This window comes from Periplaneta americana, chromosome 2, assembly GCF_040183065.1.
Source record: "Periplaneta americana isolate PAMFEO1 chromosome 2, P.americana_PAMFEO1_priV1, whole genome shotgun sequence".
In the NCBI taxonomy this organism is placed as follows: Eukaryota; Metazoa; Arthropoda; class Insecta; order Blattodea; family Blattidae; genus Periplaneta; species Periplaneta americana.
In genome coordinates, this window is record NC_091118.1 from 33,974,742 (window position 1) to 33,996,089 (window position 21,348).

General features: G+C 34.7%; 1 protein-coding gene across 22 annotated transcripts in view; it reads right to left on the reverse strand.

Annotated features, from left to right (window-relative positions):
- Window positions 1-21,348, reverse strand: part of Glut1 (Glucose transporter 1) — a 122,584-nt gene that overhangs the window by 22,005 nt on the left and 79,231 nt on the right. For 21 of the 22 annotated variants that reach the window (XR_011330006.1, XR_011330005.1, XM_069814966.1 and 18 more), the window contains 2 exons: window positions 5,064-5,288; window positions 1,192-1,331 (listed from right to left, as the gene is read on the reverse strand). Coding sequence is in view for 20 of the 22 variants with exons in the window: in XM_069814966.1 (XP_069671067.1) it covers window positions 1,192-1,331; window positions 5,064-5,288 (365 nt within the window). In the remaining 2 variants the exon portion in view is untranslated. The remainder of the gene's footprint in view (window positions 1-1,191; window positions 1,332-5,063; window positions 5,289-21,348) is intronic. The other variant, XM_069814868.1, reaches the window with a different exon arrangement.

The window sequence follows — 21,348 nt, forward strand, 5'->3', positions numbered from 1 at the left end:
TCTTGTTTTATTGTATATAAACGGAGCATATCAAATAATATTTGTGATCAGTGTGTTACAATTTTCATCTAGATATTAGCCTATTTTTGATAATATTGACTCTCAATTGTAAACTCTAAGGAGTATTTGTGATCATTTTGTTTTATCTTTAGTGTTGTAATAGAATAATTTTCATTTTTGCACGATAATTTCACACGTGTAATTTGACAATGTCATTAGCTTTTGCTATAACGACAGCTAATAAATACTATACTACTACATTAATCTTGATGCTGTTTCTTCAACAGCTGACAGAAGAGGAAAAATTCTATGGTTGGTTTCAACAGGACTCTGCGATGAAACATACAGTTCAAGAATTATTACATAAAATAAGCGAGGTGTTCGATGAAAGAGTAATTAGTGTTGGTTTGTGACTGTTACACTCTCCTGATTTTCATTTATGAGTTGGTTTGAAAAACAAAGTGTTTTGCACAAATCCACACACATTAGAGGAACTCCAGACTAATGCTGAAATAAGAATAATTTCAACTGATGAGCTTACGTGAGTGAGTGACAACATATTCTTGCGATATTAAGCATGTATACGAGCATAAGAAGACACTTTCAACATTTACTGTAAGATAGGTTTCATAATCCAGTTCTGCTTCTGTCAGTGTAAGCAGCATTTTACTGGCTGATGCTCGACCTATCGTCCAGAAACAAGATCCTGTGCTACGACAGCCATATATATATTAGGGACCCTGTAGTTACAGACACTGAATAGCAAATAATCATCATGAAGCGTTACATTTGATAATGGATGCATATTCAAATATTATTTCTCAAAACTTTGTTGAGTAGATTTCGAGTATTTTGTAGCATATTTTATTTTACTGTAGGAATAGCGCTTGTTAAATTGTAGAATATCATTTGGCCCTCTCAGATATTTCAGGTCTAAAATATGCAAGGAATTTTCATGCAGAAGTTGTGTCAGTGTCTGGCAGCTTACCTTCCCTGCAGTGTTTTATAGGTTATGTTAGTGTATGGCTACTGGTCATGTGAGTAGTTATGTTGGGGACACATACAGACAACACGGACAGTACCATGCACAACCATCTGGGGGATCAAGCTGAGGGAGTGTACTTACTGTAGTCACTTCACTCACTCTATTTTATTGTTAGGTAGGTACTTCCACCCTGATGTCGTACTTACCTGCCGTTTCCATGCCTGAAGAGTGCAAGTATTTCCTCAAATGTCTTATTTTTTGTCTCGGGAACCTTCTTGTATGTGAAGATCCAGAAGATGGCGAGGAACACACTGAATGGAAGGAACGTGTAGTTCTCCAATGAATTCTGCAACCACATCAAGTTAATGCTATTCTTTAGTGTCTGATTATCACAGCCATTATTCACTGAACATTGTGGTAAAAAGAACTCTTAGACAGTAACACTTAGGCTATGTATGTCTCAACAACTGGAATGAGAAAGGCAACAAGTCAATAAAGATATTATGTACGTGAAGAAGTATCAGCAAATAAATTAGGTATCAGTAATGGTGCTGGGTTTCTCAGTGAGTGAGCAAGTCGGCTATTGAGTTGTGAGAAACAGTGAGGAGAAAATGAGTGAGCAAGTGATAGACAATGATTGAGAGAGTATGAGCGAACAAGTGAGAGAAAATGAGTGAGTGACCAAGTGAAAGAGTGAGGTCGTGAGAGAAGAAGAGTAAGAGAGTGACTGAGTGAAAGAGTGAGCGAGTGGGAGAGAATGAGCTACTGGGAAAGAGTGAGCGAGAGAATGAGCTACTCGGAAAGGGTGAGCGAGAGAATGGGCTACTTAGAAAGAGTGACGAGAGAATGGGCTACTCGGAAAGAGTGAGCGAGAGAATGAGCTACTCGGAAAGAGTGAGCGACAGAATGAGCTACCTACTGGGAAAGAGTGAGCGAGTGAATGAGCTACTGGGAAAGAGTGAGCGAGAGAATGAGCTACTGCAGAAAAGGTGAGCGAGAGAATGAGCTACTGGGAAAGAGTGAGTGAGAGAATGAGCTACTGGGAAAGAGTGAGCGAGAGAATGAGCTACTGCAGAAAAGGTGAGCGAGAGAATGAGCTACTGCGGAAAAAGTGAGCGAGAGAATGAGCTACTGCGGAAAAAGTGAGCGAGAGAATGAGCTACTGGGAAAGAGTGAGCGAGAGAATGAGCTACTGCAGAAAAGGTGAGCGAGAGAATGAGCTACTGCGGAAAAAGTGAGCGAGAGAATGAGCTACTGCGGAAAAAGTGAGCGAGAGAATGAGCTTACTGGGGAAAAAAAGGGAGTGAGAGAAAGAGCTACTGAGAAAGTGAGCGAGAGAATGAGCTACTGGGAAAGAGTGAGCGAGAGAATGAGCTACTGGGAAAGAGTGAGCAAGAGAATGAGCTACTGCAGAAAAGGTGAGCGAGAGAATGAGCTACTGCGGAAAAAGTGAGCGAGAGAATGAGCTACTGGGAAAGAGTGAGCGAGAGAATGAGCTACTGGGAAAGAGTGAGCGAGAGAATGAGCTACTGGGAAAGAGTGAGCAAGAGAATGAGCTACTGCAGAAAAGGTGAGCGAGAGAATGAGCTACTGCGGAAAAAGTGAGCGAGAGAATGAGCTACTGCGGTAAAAGTGAGCGAGAGAATGAGCTTACTGCGGTAAAAGTGAGCGAGAGAATGAGCTACTGCGGAAAAAGTGAGCGAGAGAATGAGCTTACTGGGGAAAAAAAGGGAGTGAGAGAAAGAGCTACTGGGAAAGTGAGCGAGAGAATGAGCTACTGGGAAAGAGTGAGCGAGAGAATGAGCTACTGGGAAAGAGTGAGCAAGAGAATGAGCTACTGCAGAAAAGGTGAGCGAGAGAATGAGCTACTGCGGAAAAAGTGAGCGAGAGAATGAGCTACTGCGGTAAAAGTGAGCGAGAGAATGAGCTTACTGGGGAAAAAAAGGGAGTGAGAGAAAGAGCTACTAGGAAAGTGAGCGAGAGAATGAGCTACTGCGAAAGGGTGAGCGAGAGAATGAGCTACTAGGAAAGTGAGCGAAAGGCTGGGCTACTGGGAAAGATTGAGCGAAAGAATGAGCTACTGGGAAAAAATGAGCGAGAGAATGAGCTACTGGGAAAGAGTGAGCGAGAAAATGAGCTACTGGGAAAAAGTGAGCGAGAGAATGAGCTACTGGAAAGTGACCGAGAAAATGAACTACTGGGAAAGAGTAAGCTGCTGGGAAAGAGTGAGCCAGAGAATAAGCTAGAGAGAGATTTGTGATAATGGACTGGCAAGAGACTTAGAATAACGTAGAGCCTTTAACAGGGACCCACACTTCTTCAGCTTCCAATAATTTCATTTAAGTATCAAAGAGGTGGGCACAATATTAGTGTCAGTAAAATTCTAAGCACATGTTACAAGAATTCATATATACTGTCTTTCATTTTGATATCCGTGTAATACGTTAATTGCACGAAAACTGACAAATTTACACTCTCACCATCGAATCAAGACTGTTTTCTATGGCACATCAACTTCGAAGCATCATATAGGGCACACTCGATCCGAAACTACTTTCTTTTAAACACATCATAATCTCAGTCATCTAAGGCCTACTGTAATTAATATTTTTCATTGTAGATGGTTATGATAAAACTACTTCATTTTTTAATCTTGCGTACACCACTTTTAACACTTGAATATAATTAATTGATGAACTAGCGGACTTACTCGTGTTAAATATTTAACACGAGTAAGTCCACTAGTTCATCAATTAATTAAAACTATGTATGACTTGAGGCTTTCCCGGCGTTTGATGTAGAATAACTCTTCTCGGGTTCTCAGCCAGGTGAGTTGGAGATTAGCTTCCAAGCTTTCGACAGCTAGCTTTGCCATCTTCTTCGTCCCTGAAGAAGATGGCAGAGCTAGCCGTCGAAAGCTTGGAAGCTAATCTCCAACTCACCTGGCTGTGAACCCGAGAAGAGTTATTCTAATTAAAACTACTTCTTAATTTTTATGAATTCTTACACACTTGTACCATAATCAAAATATTAACTAGAAGAAATGAACGCAGACAAAAGACTATAATAACTTTTTCTTGTACATACAATAATTAGAGGAGCTACTATGGAAGAGACTAGAGAAGTGCTTTGTGTGGAGTATGGCATTTACAGCGAAGTGAAAAGAAACTATTAGAAGCATTTGAAATGTGGATACGGAGAAGAATGGAGGGTATGAAATGGACAGACAGAATAAGAAATGATGCTGTATTGGAAAGAGTGGGTGAAGAAAGAATGATGCTGAAACTGATCAGGAAGAGAAAAAGGAATTTGGTAGGGTCACTGGCTGAGAAGAAACTGCCTGTTGAAGGATGTACTGGAAAGAATGTTCGGGACAGAATAAGATATCAGATGACAGGCAAAATTAATGTAGAACCAAAGAGGAATGTGGAAAAGAGAGGAGATTGGAGAATGCTGGATTTGCAGTGAAGAACCTGCCTTGTGGCAGAAAACTATGAATGAATGAATATTTCAATATACAAATTTTAGCACTGATGTGCGCGTTCAGATTCATTCCCAGCAGTAGTGGTCGAATTGGAAATAAATTACTGCCGGCTATGCAAAGACGTGTGATAAAACCATTTTGTTTTTTTTTTAACATAAAACATGCTCCTGCGTGCGAACTAAATCATGTACTATACAAGACATCACGCACTACTGCAGGAATGTCTAAGAGAAGGTGCAGAGTATGACGACACTCTTGATTAGCGTAATTGATTGTGTGATCAGCTTCACTGAATAACAGTCAGTCTTAAATTTTTACTTCTGGTATGCTTTTTGGCATCTTATTTTAATTCCGGTAAGCCATACTGGCTCAATTCGATCACTACCATCCAGTAAGTTTAATTACAAGATTTTCTTTCCAAATTAATGATTTGCAGGAAAGAGTTTCTAACTTTTTAAACATATTTTCTCGATTTTAGTAAAAAGTGACACTAACTGTTTTCTTTACCCCTATCATGCTTCAATTGTTAAAATGATAAATGTCGGTAAGTGGAGACCGAGCATTATGCTTACCTTCGTCCTGTTTTTCACATACCTTCATAGTTGGGAAGCCAATGCCAACAAGGAAGTTGGCCATCCAGTTAATGAGCACGGCGATGGACATGGCAGCGGGGCGGGGACCCTGGGAGAACAGTTCGGCAGTGATCATCCATGGAATGGAGCCTGGACCCACGGCGAAGAACACGACGAAGCTCAGCACCGATACGACTGACAAATACGACATCCAGTCGATCATTTCCTGGACGTAACCAAAAAACTCCTATCAGGCGATGGTAAGATGTTCTGCTTTCCCAAAAATGCTGGAGGAGACAAGGTTCTACAACTAAACAATCTACAAAGTAAAGAAGACAACTCCTCCTCCATCAAGCACTCAACAAAACAGACAGGCAAGGTGCTATGTGTGATGATGCCTCTCCTCCAGACAATGTCAGGAAAGTTGTCGTGGACAAGAGAGGGAGGGCATGAAAAAAAGGCAGTGAGGGTGGAAGCAAGGCAAAAGAAAAATCATGCAAAAAGATAGAATATAAGAAGAAAGGAAATGATAAATTACTCCTTTCTGAATTATTCAGAAGGTATAAGGAAAAAAAAAAAAGAAAGCTAAACTACTGTTAAAAAGGTTAAGCAAAGTCATGGCACACTAAAAATTCTCTCTATTTATTTTTAACTTCAGTGGATAGTCAGATATATGCTGGAGGAAACTTACAGTGCTGACTGGTAAGATGGAGGCGCTCATTATTTATTTTATTGGGTTATTTTACGACGCTGTATCAACATCTGGGTTACTTAGCATCTGAATGAAATGAAGGTGATAATGCCGGTGAAATGAGTCCGGGGTCCAGCACCGAAAGTTACCCAGCATTTGTTCGTATTGGGTTGAGGGAAAACCCCAGTAAAAACCTCAACCAGATAACTGGCCCCGACCGGGATTCGAACCCAGGCCACCTGGTTTCGCGGCCAGAAGCGCTGGCACTCATTAAGAAATAACTTATATTAAGAAGAGCTTAAGTTAATTTAAATGCATCGAATGTTGACGCCAATGCAAAAGCAGCAAAGGGCAGCACTCTGTGAGCAGCATTTAACTATTTTTACAGCAAACAAAACAAATTCTTGAACGATATGTGACTATAGATGAGACATTGGTTCACGACCCTGAAACCATAATTCAAAGTATGGAGTGGAAACATAAGGATTCACTCACTATCCCTAAAAAATTCAAGGTGTAGCCATCAGCAGGCAAAATATTTTGCTCTCTCTTTTTTAGGATGCCCAAGGTGTTATTTTGACAAACTACTGTATTTGCAGAAAGGAGCCACAATAACAGGCCTTTATTATGCAAATTTCATTGAAAAACTGCGGGATGTTATCAAGGAAAAACGTTGTAGCAAGTTGAGGCGAAAGGTTTTTTTCCACCAAGACAACGCTTCAAGTCACAAGTCCTTAGTTGCAATGGTTGCAATTTCAATAGCACGATTTGAATTGCTGGACTATCCACCCTGTTCACCAGATCTGGCATCCAGAGACTTCAGGCTACTTCCAAAATTAACATCTGTATGGGAAGAAATTTTCACCCAATAATGAAGTCATGCAGTCCATAAACCAGTGGTTTGCAGAAGTTGGACAAACCTTCTTTCAGGAAGCTGTGGAAAAGTTGGAGCATCGCTGGAAGACTACTACTAGGGGACTATGTGGAAAAATGAGGCAAGATTAATTTTTTTTTTTCAACTGTAAGTAGTGAGTAGTTCAGGATTACAGCATAGATATCAACCCTCGTAATCATCCTTTTTGCTTCCCAATATTTAACACCTTAAGTTCAATGCTTCTTCAAAGATTTACACGAGTTGACGTGATCTACAGCCATTTTTATACTTCTGAACATAACACTCAATTTGATGATGTCAGTAGATCCTAAATCAATTCTATTAAAGTGACTGCCATGAGAATTGGGAATTAGCAACAGTTACCACGACAAATCATGTGGAAGAAATCGTAGAACTAGCGCCCAACAATCCAATAGAATACGTGCAGGAAATTGTGTACCTGGGCCAGACAGTATCGTTCTCGAGAAGGACACGCAAAGAAATAGTGAGACTCATAATGGCAGCATGGGCAAAATTTTGAGCACTGAAGTTTATATTGTTAGAAAAGTCATACAGCCTAGAGATTAAGAGACACGTCATGAATATGTGCATATTACCAGCACTAGTATAACGACTCACAAGCATGGAGGGCCACGATGAGAGAGAGAACCATGTTACAAGTATACCAAAGCAGAATGGAGAGGAAGATACTAGGCGTCACATGGAGGGACAGAATGCGAAATGAGACTGTAAGAATAAGAACAAAAATAAATGATGCAGTAACTACCAGCAGAAACCTGAAATGGAATTGGGCAGGTCACATCATGAGGCTAAACCCCAGCAGATGGACTTAGAAGGCGACAGTTTGGGACCCCAGGTGCAGCCAAAGGAGCGTGGGGTGTCAAAGGACACGTTGAGTCGACAATCTCAGGAAGACCTTTGGGAACTGATGGACAACAGCCGCCAGAGAGAGAACGGTGTGGAAGCAGTATATCCGCACAGCATCACAGACCATCCCTCAATGAGACATATCATACAGAAGAGTGCATCGCAGAGGACCAGAGAGCAGCAAGTGAGAAACTGAAAGAACTCTTGCAAAAAGTGTATGACTTAAAGGAGGATCCTTCCCGGCATGGCTAACCGGGATCGCCTTAATCAGCCGCCTTCCTAGGAAGAGGCCCATACTCCAAGGAGACATTATGGGCTGAACTTGAACTTGAACTGGGGTCATTTAAGAATTAATTGAGGATTGTGAATACCATATGGACGCTGGATTCATCTCATTAGCATTATACCTTCATCTCACTCAGAAGCTAGTTAATCACAGCAGTTGATAAAGCATCATAAAATAACCAACTAAAAAAATTACTAGCTATATCATACAACATGTTTACAGTGATTCCAGAATAAGTGAGCCTGGAGGTAAAAAACTAGTTTAATTTATTTTTTATTGTTTCTACCACCAAGTTTTTATTTTTTATCTAAATTGTCAAGTTATGAATGTAAAACTGCAGAAGTCTTATTTAAAAAAGCAGATGTGTGACTGAAATTCAGAAAATTTTAGTAATCTGTACATAGATGTATGTTTTTCTGTGTCATATACAGAACTTTCTATTTCTGTTTAAAATCTACTTTTATGAAGATAAGTTTTATGGTATTAAATGAACAGTCTTCATGCAATATGTATTTTAATAATGAGAAATGTGAATGTACTCACTCAAGAAACACATCTAAAGTGACTCATTGTCTCGTACGGAATTTGGAATGCAGTTTATGAAATGGTGCAAAATAAAGAATTTTCGAAGTGTAGGAACAAGATACTTCCCACTCATTCAGGTGATTCTTCAAACTCTATTTATTTCCGTAAATTCTGGCAAGTGTGTTACTAGTAGTGGTTCCACACAAGGAATTTATATTAGCAAGTACAGCAACTGTAGCATTAATACAATACCGTAATAATTTTTTAAAACTTGTGTTAAGAAGTTTTATGGTTTTCAATAAAATAGTGTTTGAAGCAATTTATTTAATTTGTGGACTCCTCTTAACCAATATCAGTCATTTTTTAAAAGTAAGCCTTGCAAATCTACGTAAAGATTATTATTTTTTGGTCCTACAGAATATATCTGTTATGGTAACAATTAATATTAGAGGAGAAAAATTCGCTCTGGCACTGGGGATCGAACCTGGGTCCTTGGTTCTATGTACCAAGCGCTCTCACCATTGAGCTACGCCGAAATCCAATCCCCAGCACCGGATCTAGCAACAGTCCATATTTCTGTACAGATTACTGTGCATATTATTGTGGAATCCTGGCCACCAAGTTACTCAATTGAGTGCGCTCCTTGTATAATGGCAGTTGACTTAATATAAAATGTCAACATACATGCCCAACTTGGAGTCAGGCCACAAAGGGAAAAACAGTGGAGGAGGGGAGTTCGATCCAGTGCTAGGGATTGAACTTCGGCATAGCTCAATGGTGAGAGCGCTTGGTACGTAGAACCAACGACCCAGGTTTGATCCCTGGCGCTGGAGCGAATTTTTCTCCTCTAACTTAATAAGCCTGTCAAAGTTCGAATGGCTTTATTGATCGGTTGCAATAATGCTGTGTGACATCTGGTGGGAAATAACGATCAACATACAGTTGAAAGTTAGCATTGAAAATACTTTTTGCACTAGTATTGAAAGTACTTTTCACATGTTACCATACAATAGTCAATTTTTAACACTCTTGCCAAGTGTTAAAAGATCTAATTTTATGATGGCTGTCTGGCTTCAGTATGTACTGATGAAAGTAGTCTAAATTTGCAGGCTTTCAAATATTGTATTTGCTAAAAAAAAAAAAAAAACAGACTATGTCGATATGAAGCTAAGTACTGGACAATCTGTTAGAATAAATAAAGTTGCAGAGGTATTTTTATTTCGTATTGATTTTATCTAGGCTATCAATATTTGCACTCTTTCCCTAATATTCTTCTCCTTTTTTTAAAAATACTTTTGTGCGAGATCGTGCGTATTTGCTTGGTTTCCGCACAAAACCAATCTGCGGAAAGTCTAAAATTCCACATTCAGTATTCCCAACCTAACACGCATAACAATTTCCCTCTTCTTACCGCTTAAGTGACATATTGATTTTACTGCTTTAGGCTTTTAACATATTACCGTATTTTTAGAGACTTTCAATATAGTAATAATTATAAATTGGAAACTTACCACTGCAATTTCACCTAAATTGCACTGTTAATTATTGTTTTTAAATATTTGGAAAAATTAAGTAAACTCTACAACTCCACTAAAGTTACTGCATTCGTGATGCAAGTAACATTAAGGAAGCCGTGAAAAAATCAACAAGATTCCAGACTCATCATAGACTAGGGGAAAAAAAAGACAGACGTATATCACGGCCTGCTGGAGTATAGTAAACACAGAAAACATTTTAAAGCAACAATGTTGAAGATAGATATTTTTGTTTTGTAAATTTTCCGTCATTGAACAGAAACCAAGATGGAGATTTCATTGCAACTAATTAGAAATTCCTCTTTCAGGTATGTAATAAACGATCTTCGCACAAAATAATGTACGATACACGAGCGGTATGTTTTCTTTCAATTCTCGGAAATTAAAAAAGCTCAACTACGTTTCGCTTTTTCAGACTTTTCCTCGAACATGAAAACTTCAACATACCGCTCTTGTAACGCATATTACTATTACAGACTACTTAGAGAAGTAAATACGATTAATTCAAAATGTGCCAGGACTTAGCTAGGAACTTAAGGTTTTCAGCCCACAAAGCAGTTTGCAGGGTGAAGGCAACATAGAAAGACTCGATGTGCATGCAGGCATACCAACAAGATGTGTTTGATGGCACGCAAACCCTGAACAGTAACTGCAAAGAGAAACAACATGGCTGTGTTGTGGAAATATATATACAACAGGCTGATATATAAAGCACTGTATATATTGATATTCTCCCCTAACTTATATTCAGGTTAGTCTTTCTAAATTTCATCTGAATGTTACTACCATCACCACCTTCACCACAATTACACTCACCCATCATCAGAATACTGTTAGATAAATAACACATTACACAAACCACTAACAATATACGACTTGTATTCTTGCTCCTGTTGTGTGTAAACATAAAAAAATATATATTACAGTATGTCAAGTTTAAAGTTATACAAAGTATAGCTAACAAACAATACTTGATAAACAAAATTACATATTACTCATATACAGAATAAGAAAAATATTAGTAAATATTTATTTAAACCTTGCAAAAATAATTTTTGTTATTTACAGATGTAACACATTCCCTGTCAAATGACAAATACAGCCAATGTAGCCGAGTTACTTCTATCATCAGTTACTTCAAAGTCTTCATTTAAACAGTAACGGTTTCGTATCTATGCAATCTGTTTTTCAGCTTCCCTATGAGTTTCTTAATTCATAACATCTTTCATTTCTGGGAGGAGTTATAAAACTCATAAAACAATGCTGGGGTATGGAGTAGATCAAATCCTTTCTTCTATCATACCAACAACTCTTTATAAACAATAGCATGACAAGTTGTATACCGTACTGTAATCATATATCCAGTTCAGACTGTAACTTCAATCACTTTGCAAACAGATATTACTGGTACATACAGTACAACGGAGCAAGGAGCAAAGAAAACTGTTTTAAGTGTGGAAGATAAAGTTAATGTTATAAAACAAATCGAAAGTGGTAAAAAGAAAGCCGATATATGCCGTGAATTTGGTTTGGATAAGGAGGAACTTAACGACTTACAACAGATGCAGTATTTTGCAAAACGGAAGCAGAAAAATTACATATTTTTTCTATGTACATTCTTAATTGTGTAGACTATGCATTTTAATTACCAGTACTTTATATTTTATGTATTTTAAGGGGAGAGGATGGTATTTTTTAAAACTTCTTTCTTATTTGGTGTAAAATATTAATTTTTTCTACGTAGAGAGCTCATAGCTGTAGCAACTCAACCAAATATAAATATTTTGAAAAAAATTATTTGGGGGCCCAGATTTAAATATATATATATATATATATATATATATATATATATATATATATATACCCAATGTAGGATTTTACTAAAACCGATATATCTAAACCATTTTTAAAGATAGATTCAAACAATTTTTTGCAATGTACTTGCAAAAGCATGCTCTACAATCTATCTGTAACAGAATTTTGATATTAGTTCCTACGTTTGTAAAATAAACAATTAAAATTTAATAACACTTTTTTGATTTCCTTTTTCGCAAACAAACGGGCATATTTTAAAAATGAAATCTATTAACGAAATTCTGTTACAGAGAAAAGTTTCCTAATAGTCTAAAGAATGTGTGTTCTAAATTTCATGTATGTATCTTTAATAGTTCAGAAATTATATCCATTTTTATCTGGCAATGTAGCAAAAAAAATGAAGTTACCGGAAACAATGATAAAGGGGTCGTGTGACTTAAAAATCCATAGCGCAGGAAGTTTAAAATTGGTGTTTCAACATCTGATAAGGGCAAAAATACCCATAAAATGTTATGCAAAATGCATTCCAAACATATTAAAGAGTACCGTATTTTGAAGACTTTTTTTTTTTTGAAAATTTAATTTAACGGAAACAACAATGAAAAGGGACGTGTGATTTAAAAATCCGCAGCGCAAGTAGTTTAAAATGGCGTCTCAACATCCGCTAGGGGCACAAATACCCACAAAATGATATGCAATGCATTCCACACATATCACAGAGTATTCTAAAGATTTTTTTTTTAATTTACTCATTTTTCACCAAAAAATATTGCCCTCTCCCCTTAATTACTTTATATTTTAGTATTTCACTCCGTATTCCACTATTTTGTACAAATCAGTAGGCCTACAGCATTTTTAGCTTAATAAAAAACAAGAACAGTGTAAAGTGCGGTACCATAAAAAGTTGTAGTGTTGTAGGGCTATATAAAATTACAAGATACTTCATATTGTGAATATAGGCCTATTTCTTCTTTGAACTTTGTTTATGGTATTTGTTTTTTCTTACAGCAACATTAGTTTATTGTGAGATAATTTCTTTAGTTCCTTCGATTATGTCGCAACCAAATTCAACTGTGTTCCATTCTCGAACAATCCTGCTTACTAAGGCAGGGATGGCAACCTTATATATCCCATGTGAATTCGAATTCACTTGTTAATTGCATGTCTCAGTAGTTCTTTGGAGAAGCTCTCAATTCTGTACTCACATGACAGGAAACTGACTTCTGTCTCTTTTATTTGAGAAGGGATGGTCGAAATTGACTCCAGACTGCTAAATGAAATGTGATTTGTCTTGTTAAGTGTTACATATATTCTTGTGGTTGTTATTTGTTAATGTTGAAATTATTTATAATTAATGTTGAAATTTTGTATGTTGCATTTTAGTTAATGTACTATGTTTTATTTTAATTATGTTGTAGCTTAGTAATTATGTGTCACTTTTGACATGTCCCATACCATGTATGTGATCAGTTGGACGCAATAAATGTATATGAATAATTTACTACTAGTATATCGGGTATTGTTTTAATTCGTTATTACTCTTATATCCATTTAAGGGGGAAAAGTTTCAATAAGAGGATCAAAGATATTATTTTACAAGACATCCTGAGATAACCTCCCTTAAAAACTTCACCATTCCTCTGAATTCGCTCTGTATTCTCTTTGCAACCCATATGTAGCACTTCACATAATACCCCTTATTCATTTTTTTTCAGCTAGTTTCAATAACTATGATCCACTGCTGCACAGTTTAGGATCCCCGCAATACAAATATCTAAAAGACAGTCTTTTCATTTTAAGTTTCTAAAGAAAGGAAATCTGGTATCGTAAATAAAATTAATTTGTGCGAGATCGAGCGTATTTGCTTGCTTTCCGCACAAAACCAATATGCGATAAGTGTGAAATGCCACATTCAGTATTCCCAACATAACACACATAACAATTTCCCTATTCTTACCGCTTAAGCGTCATATTCATTTTACTGCTTTAGGCTTTTAACATATTATTTTTAAAGACGTTCAATATAGTAATAATTATAAATTGGAAACTTACCACTGCAATTTCACCTAAATTGCACTGTTAATTATTGTTTTTAAATATTTGCAAAAATTAAGTAAACTCTACAACACCACAAAAGTTGCTGCATTTGTAATGCAAGTAACATTAAGGAAGCCGTGAAAAAATCAACAAGATTCCAGACTCATCATAGAATGGGGGAAAAAAAGACAGACGTATATCACGGCCTGCTGTAGTATAGTAAACACAGAAAACATTTTATAGGAACAATGTTGAAGATAGATATATTTGTTTTCCAAAGTTGCCGTCATTGAACAGAAACCAAGATGGAGATTTCATTGCAACTAATTAGAAATTCCTCTTTCAGGTACAAAATAATGTACGATACACGAGCGGTATGTTTGTTTTCATGTTCTCGGAAATTAAAAAAGTTCAATTACGTTTCGCTTTTTCAATCTTTTCCTCGAACATGAAAACGTCAACATACCGCTCTTGTAATACATATTACTATAATATGATACCGGTATTTCAATTACTCTACATTCTTATAGCTGACAGGGAATGTGTTTGAATATCGTTAATATAACTTAAGTATTCATTTCATTTAAAAAAATGAAATATGAAACGTTATTCGATATTAAACTATTTGTAACAGCTGAATCCTACAATTTCATGCATCTGTGTTAAGGGAAAAAAATCTTCTGTGCAACATGCAATGTATGGTTATTTGTTATTTTGTCGAGTCTATATGACTTTGATATGCTATTGTACTGAGATTACTTATCTGTGATCCTAAAAGCTTGCGACGATGCACTGCATCAATATACAAAAGTGAAAATGTGATATGTGTTGATTCAATAAAAAAGCCGTGTGCAAGCAATGTACTAAGTATATTGGAATTATGTACAAAATGTCATATTTAAGAGAAAGAATTATTTTGAAATGATAATGTTCTTAATTAAAATAGATCATTTTTAAAACGTACTCCTGAAAACCTTGAAAATTTTGTATTTAAAATATCAGCTCGATTAATAATTTTATCCACAGAGATAGGAAGAAGTCTGTTTTGTTTTATATTTACAAAACGGAAACAAAAAATACTGTAAAAATGCTTGTGAAATATGCATATGGAATTTGGTTCAAAAAGTTTTTATAAAAATGATTATCAGTACCCGAAGACAGACTAATTATTTCAGAGACAAAGTTGCTAAAACGAATGAAATTAATTACAAAACACGTCATGAATTGAATGCATATTTTCAATGCCATAAATATTAATGAAACTTTAGTATAACATTGAAATATAAAGTGGCCTTCACTCAATTTTAGAAGCAATTTACACAGTCAAGAGAAATTAATAATGGCAAATATTGCATAAATAATAGTTTGTAGCATATCATTTCCGGTATATTTGGAATTCTTAAGACGGTGTAACATACATCAAGACAAAAATGTAATCTGTAAGAAATTAATACAAACAATATTACTGGGGGTAAGGAAAAAGATGTATACAATATGCACTTCTTGATTCTTTGTGTTTTACTGTATTTACAAAGTTATGAAACAATGGAAAAAAAAGTCATCATTATCGTCATTATCATCATTAAATAGAATATCCTGTGATTTGTTCCTGTTAACCTCCAGAGTGATGTTTTCGATTATTTCACCTTTGGTTTAGTAGTCCTTTTATCTCAATATCTATGAGAATAAAAAACTTATTTTCGGAGCCTCTATCTTTCCAAAAAAACAACTTCCTTCATAATTCAATAAGAAATATTCGACTAAACAATTTATCATTAATCTACTAGAATCATTTACAACAAAATGAAAGTAATTTAGTGATAAATAGCTTTTTGCAACTAAAATTGTGATGTATGGTTACATATTTTAAATTTGGATTCATTTGATTATTTGGACATATTTTAGAATTGTGTACCATACAATGATAATTTTATAGTTTACTTACAGACCTTAAAATGAAGAGACGAAAATAAACTTATTCATATATCTCTGTTCTTAAGATGTACTTTTATGGATTTTGGAGTATGTGAAAGTGTGCTTTTAAAAATCAAATGTGAAAAACCTTGTAAAAATTATGGGGAATTAAGAATAATTTATGCAATTTGTATTTCTCTTCAACAGCATTCATAAAAACATAATCACTTATCCTAAAATGAAATAGGGATATTTGTACATTTTACGACATTTCTTCTAACTTCATGAAGTGTTTTTCAATACGATATTTAGTGATATAAGTCTAATCGGACCTTTTAAATCGTATAAAATAAAAATATCAAGGTAACTTACTGGTACATTATCTTCATTTCTTTTCGAAGAAAATTATTCAATAGGATGAAATAAGGTAGTCATATTCTATTTAACTTAAGGACATTACTTTACTTAATGTAATTTTACATTCCATAAACAGGTCAAATTCTGATTGAAGGTAAAATCGATGGCTAAAAGAATGAAGTGAGTTATAAAAGATGTGTCAGATAACGGAATGACGCGAGAATATGAAAGACGTATATATCAGATAAAGAAAGTAAACATTCTTATTGAGGTCGTAACATGTTAGAAGGTTTAGAATGTTACATTTCGTACCAGTCTGAATAATTTATATGAGTTTCATTTCTTTTGGTTGACTGTGTTCATCGTTAAGTTCAGCAACAGATAACTGTATGCATTTTTACTCATACTAATTTCCGTCTCAAATTATTTAATTAATATTGCAACATTAAGCACAAAATTATTATTTCTCATTAATTGTATGATTCTGTTCTAACACGTAATCTGTCCACTGTTTTTCTATTTGATGCGATAAATTTCATTCACTTGTAATCTTCACAGCTTCCTCTGAGATAGGTAATTTACTACTTTTAATTAAAGATCAATTCAATTCTTCGCGTTTAAAAGTGATGGTACAGTATGAGTTTTCTACTAATTGGTTTCTGGAATTTCGATAAAACTTAAAAATACAGTTTTATAAAATTGACTCTTTAATCGCAATACTTTTATTTAAAAAAATGCCGCCTAAACTGTAATAAGAAAAATATTCATTACAAATTAGGACCTACTAAGAAGTATTATTATCAGCGTACTTCATTACAGTAAGTCAAAATATTTCAGAATTAATCTTCTGGAGATATATTATTTTCAGTTGTTTACTTGACTTTATTTTTTTCTCGTGATAGCCCATTACTGTTATTTATAGTCAAGCTATACTTGGTGAAGAAAAATTGACGAAATGCACTTCACAACGCAATTGTTAGGTGAAAACGAAGACTTTTTCTATTTATATATATATTTCCAATCTTGCGTATTTTTCCCAGATATGTATATGAATTGAAATGAGAATAATGTAACACTGTAAAATATGTCCTTCACTGAAGCTCTTTCCAAGAGTTCCACTCTAGAAATTGTATGTTCGTGGTTTCCCTAAACTTATTTTTTAATTCATATTGTAAGGTATTCTTTTTTTTTTTTCTAGTTAATGATATGGTGACCCATTACTCACGATTTGTTCAAAAAAGTCAAGAATTTGAACACTTGGTTCCGTATTTTTTCAAAGGCAATACACAACACCAATTTGTCATTCATTTACCTAAGCTGTAAAAATTTAATCAAATTTAGGAATCTTTTCACATGGACAGTAATTTTTTTAAGATTGGCAAATAAATATGGAATAAAATAAATGAAATGGTCTCTTAATTTAATAAAAATCATAGGGTGCTATTCATAGACATTTCGCTAACCTGCGCTACGAGCGTGCTAAACTAGCCCCGGCTATTGACTGGTTACTTGTACAGGATTCATACCATACCATACCATACCATACTATACTATACCATATGAAGAGATTGCGGGAAAAATGATGAATGTTACAGTTTTCTTAAGGTTGATTTCATTATCTAATTCAATGGATTACTGCGAAATTTAATGTTATTCTTATGAAAAATGGTAAAAAGGAGAATTATCACCGAATACAGTAATCCTTTTCTTTATTTTCTATAGAAACAGCACTACATTTTGCAGTTTTAGAGTCAATTAGATCATTATGTAATCTTTAATAGAAATGTGATATTCATCGTTTTTCCCGCAAGCTCTTCATATCATATCATATCATATCATATCATATCATATCATATCATATCATATCATGTCATATCATATCATATATCATATCATATCATATCATATCATATCATATCATATCATATCGCTAACACTGGTTTATGAATACGAAAAACGTTAGTTCGCCGATCATCCATCGGAAGCCCACACTAAGAATATCTATGAATACAGCCCATATTTTCTCAACTGTAAGCCTACTCAATTCAGCATAAATCCTACTAACGTAAAATACGTCTTTCCCTTGTTTCAAAATCTGTGGTGAAATAAAAAATGACAGAATTTGAAATGCTTATTGTGAGAACACTATAAGCCTCAGCCGAATTCTAATGTTATTAATACTTAGGCTATGAACTTGTAACTTATGTGACCACGCCCAAATGACACCACATCCCTTCACTACAGGCATGTGACCACCAGGTTGCGTATAAAATGAGACTTGCTGTGTGGCCTCTCTCAGCATTATCTCGGCATCGAGAGCAGCAACCACTCGTTTAATTTGTAATCTCAAGTCCTGTACTATTAAAGCTTTGTGCAATATACTTTGAGTGAACCATAGGGAAAAATTTGTTGTTAGCTGGGACTACTTTCAGAATGTTGCTCCAAATGAAGAGAAAATATAATGCACACCCTTTTTAGTTACTTCTCTTATCACAGATCCATATTGTCCATTTGTAAACAGAAATAAAAATAAAACACACTAACCAACACAACTGTAGTTTCATTCCCGAAGCTGGGTGACATATTCTTTGTGCCGATGTATCCTTCATACAGTGCAGAGTTTTTTGCTTTCCTGGAACCAATACTACAACTGAAAGTGTATTTTCCCTTATGAATAGAATAGCACTCGAAATGACAAACTCACATGCTGAAGGCAGTGCTAGTGATTACAGCGAACTTGAGTTTATGTCCGATGATTTTGATGAAAAAAGATCACATTAAGCAAATGCACAGCTCTAAGAAATACAACATCTAGAAGTAAAGCTGCTCCTTATTGTTTATCTTAATTATAAAATGTAAGGATAACGAGTTTTCTTCACAACAGATTTCACTGTGTTAAATTTTTAGTTTTTGCAGCATTTGTTTTTCACATAAATTAAAAATCTACAGTTTTATTACCATCTCATCATTTGCAAGGTTTCCCGAATTTGGGGCTGGGAAATCTGATCATTTCAATTAATGAATTTGTGAACTTTGCTTGGTTTAATAACACAAAATAACACTCCCTAGATCTCATTTACGAGCCATATTATTACGGAAAAGCCACTACAAACGCATCAACTTAACTCATTAGAGCCGCAATTTCATTCATATCTAAAATTAAAAACAATGAAATTACAGCCATGAACGTTGTCCGCTACTTCTTAAGAAAAAATAATAGCCACTTATACAAGCAACTGAACTAGGATGACCAGATGTCCTCTTTTATCCGGACATGTCCTCCTTTTTAGTTCTTTGTCTGGGGTCCAGGCGGATTTTTAAAAAATCAAGAAATGTCCTCCTTTTCGTAACTTGTATGCCTGATATTTTGAAACTATCTGATTTGACGCCCTTTTGAAGTAATTTGCCTGTAAGTGGACGGAATATCTTCTTTGCTAATGTTCATAACTCTCTTTGCTTCTCCTTTTGATAATAATTATAGTCCCCTTGGCTTTCATATGTAGTTAACTGTAAAATCTTTTTATATTATCAAGTTTTATCATAAGTATATTATAATAAAATAGATATTGACAGAATTTTAAACAAAATATACATAGGTCTAAATATAAATAGATATTTTCTGTCCTCTTTAATAATTATAGTTCCCTTGACTTTAATATGCAGCTAACTGTAAAATCATTATTATTATAATTATTTTGTAATGAAATAGATATTAACATACTTTTAAGTATGATATAAGCCTAAATCTGTACTAGTAATTTGAAGTATAATATAGGCCTAAACCTAAATCAAAGCAGGCTATTACATATTTTCTGACCTCTTTTTTCGAACAATGTCCTCCTTTTTGAAGCTTCGTGTCCTCTTTTTTATCGATGTGAATCTCGTTACCCTAAATTGAACTGGAAACCTCTTACTACAGAACAGACATTATTTAAGTGTATATACAGTGTTTCAACATCGTTCTACATTCCAGTCCATTATTCTGTGAAAATATGCAAGATTTGGTGTTTATGTAAGTTGAAATCGGTCTTGATTTTCGCCAAAAAATCGCATATAGGAGTACTTATTTTCAAATTTTTCTTAATTCTGTATATACAGCAAAACTTCATTTATACGTTTTTATAGGGTGTCAAGGAAAAATGCATAAGTGAGAAAAACGTACAACTGAAATTAAATAAGACCTGAAATAGCATTTGAAGACTATTAGGGAAGAATGAATTTATGCAGTATAATTTTCACAAGAGAAATTTGCAACTTCATAGTTAAGCCATCTTTAAGCCTGTAATACAGTACTGAAATTTATAACACATTCTTGAAAAATACAAGATTATTTATAGCAAATCTTAGCTGTTTAGAGGCAAAACTGGCTGACATGTTACATTTCAAATTCCAATTCAAAACATTTTACGAAATTGACTAATCTTGTTCTTAACGTGTGATCTTCATTTAATATGTGATTAATAAAAAAGAGTCAGTTATTTGGACTGCTTGCTTCTAAGGAATTGTGGTAACTTTATTGTTCCCTAATTTATTCAGTTACCAGTACATCACGATGTGTTACGAAAATTTGCACTGTTTCTAAAGCAGTAACAGTGTATTAATATAACATAATTAAAGGGCACAACACTATTGGAGACAAGCATGGGTAGCTGTGAATTTCCACGAATTTCAAAGTGGGCTGCATCTTAAAAATGAACAAGTAATGTCTTTTCGCGTTCTTACATTTTCACAGTAAACCTAATTTCGAACAAAATTGATTTAGAATGTATTTAATGGCGTTTGGTATCTCCTATAATTTAAAATACGATCGTATATACGTGTAGAAACACATAAAAACGTATAAGAGAAATAAATTAACATGAAAAGTGTAAGAATTTTATCGGGACTCGGAAAAAAAATTGAATAAATGTGAAAAACACATAAGTGCGAAACGTATGAAATAAGTTTTACTGTAGGTACATACTTCTTTACAACAAACAAAATCAATCACATTTTTCGTTTTCAATCTAACATTTAATTTCCGTTTCTAATCAGTAATGTTTGAAATAATTGCTAACTGTAAGTTTAATATACAATAAAGAAAATCTTCTTAGTCTGTAAAAAGATAATGAAATCAGGGAAAGGGCAGGGGAATCATGTTGAAGTTTTAAAATATGACAACATTCAGCCATAAGTGAAGTGTATGTTACACAACAGGAGCTCGAGTACAAAGCCACTTGTGCAAGGGTTGGCCATTTTCCCTTTAATTTCATAAAAACTTCCACATATTTAATAACCTTATTTTTTATATGTTCACCCTGAAGAGGTCGCTATATACAGTGTCGTTCAGGTGGTTGCATACAAAGCATTTTGTATTTTTCCTGTTATAACTTTTGAGGGGGGGGC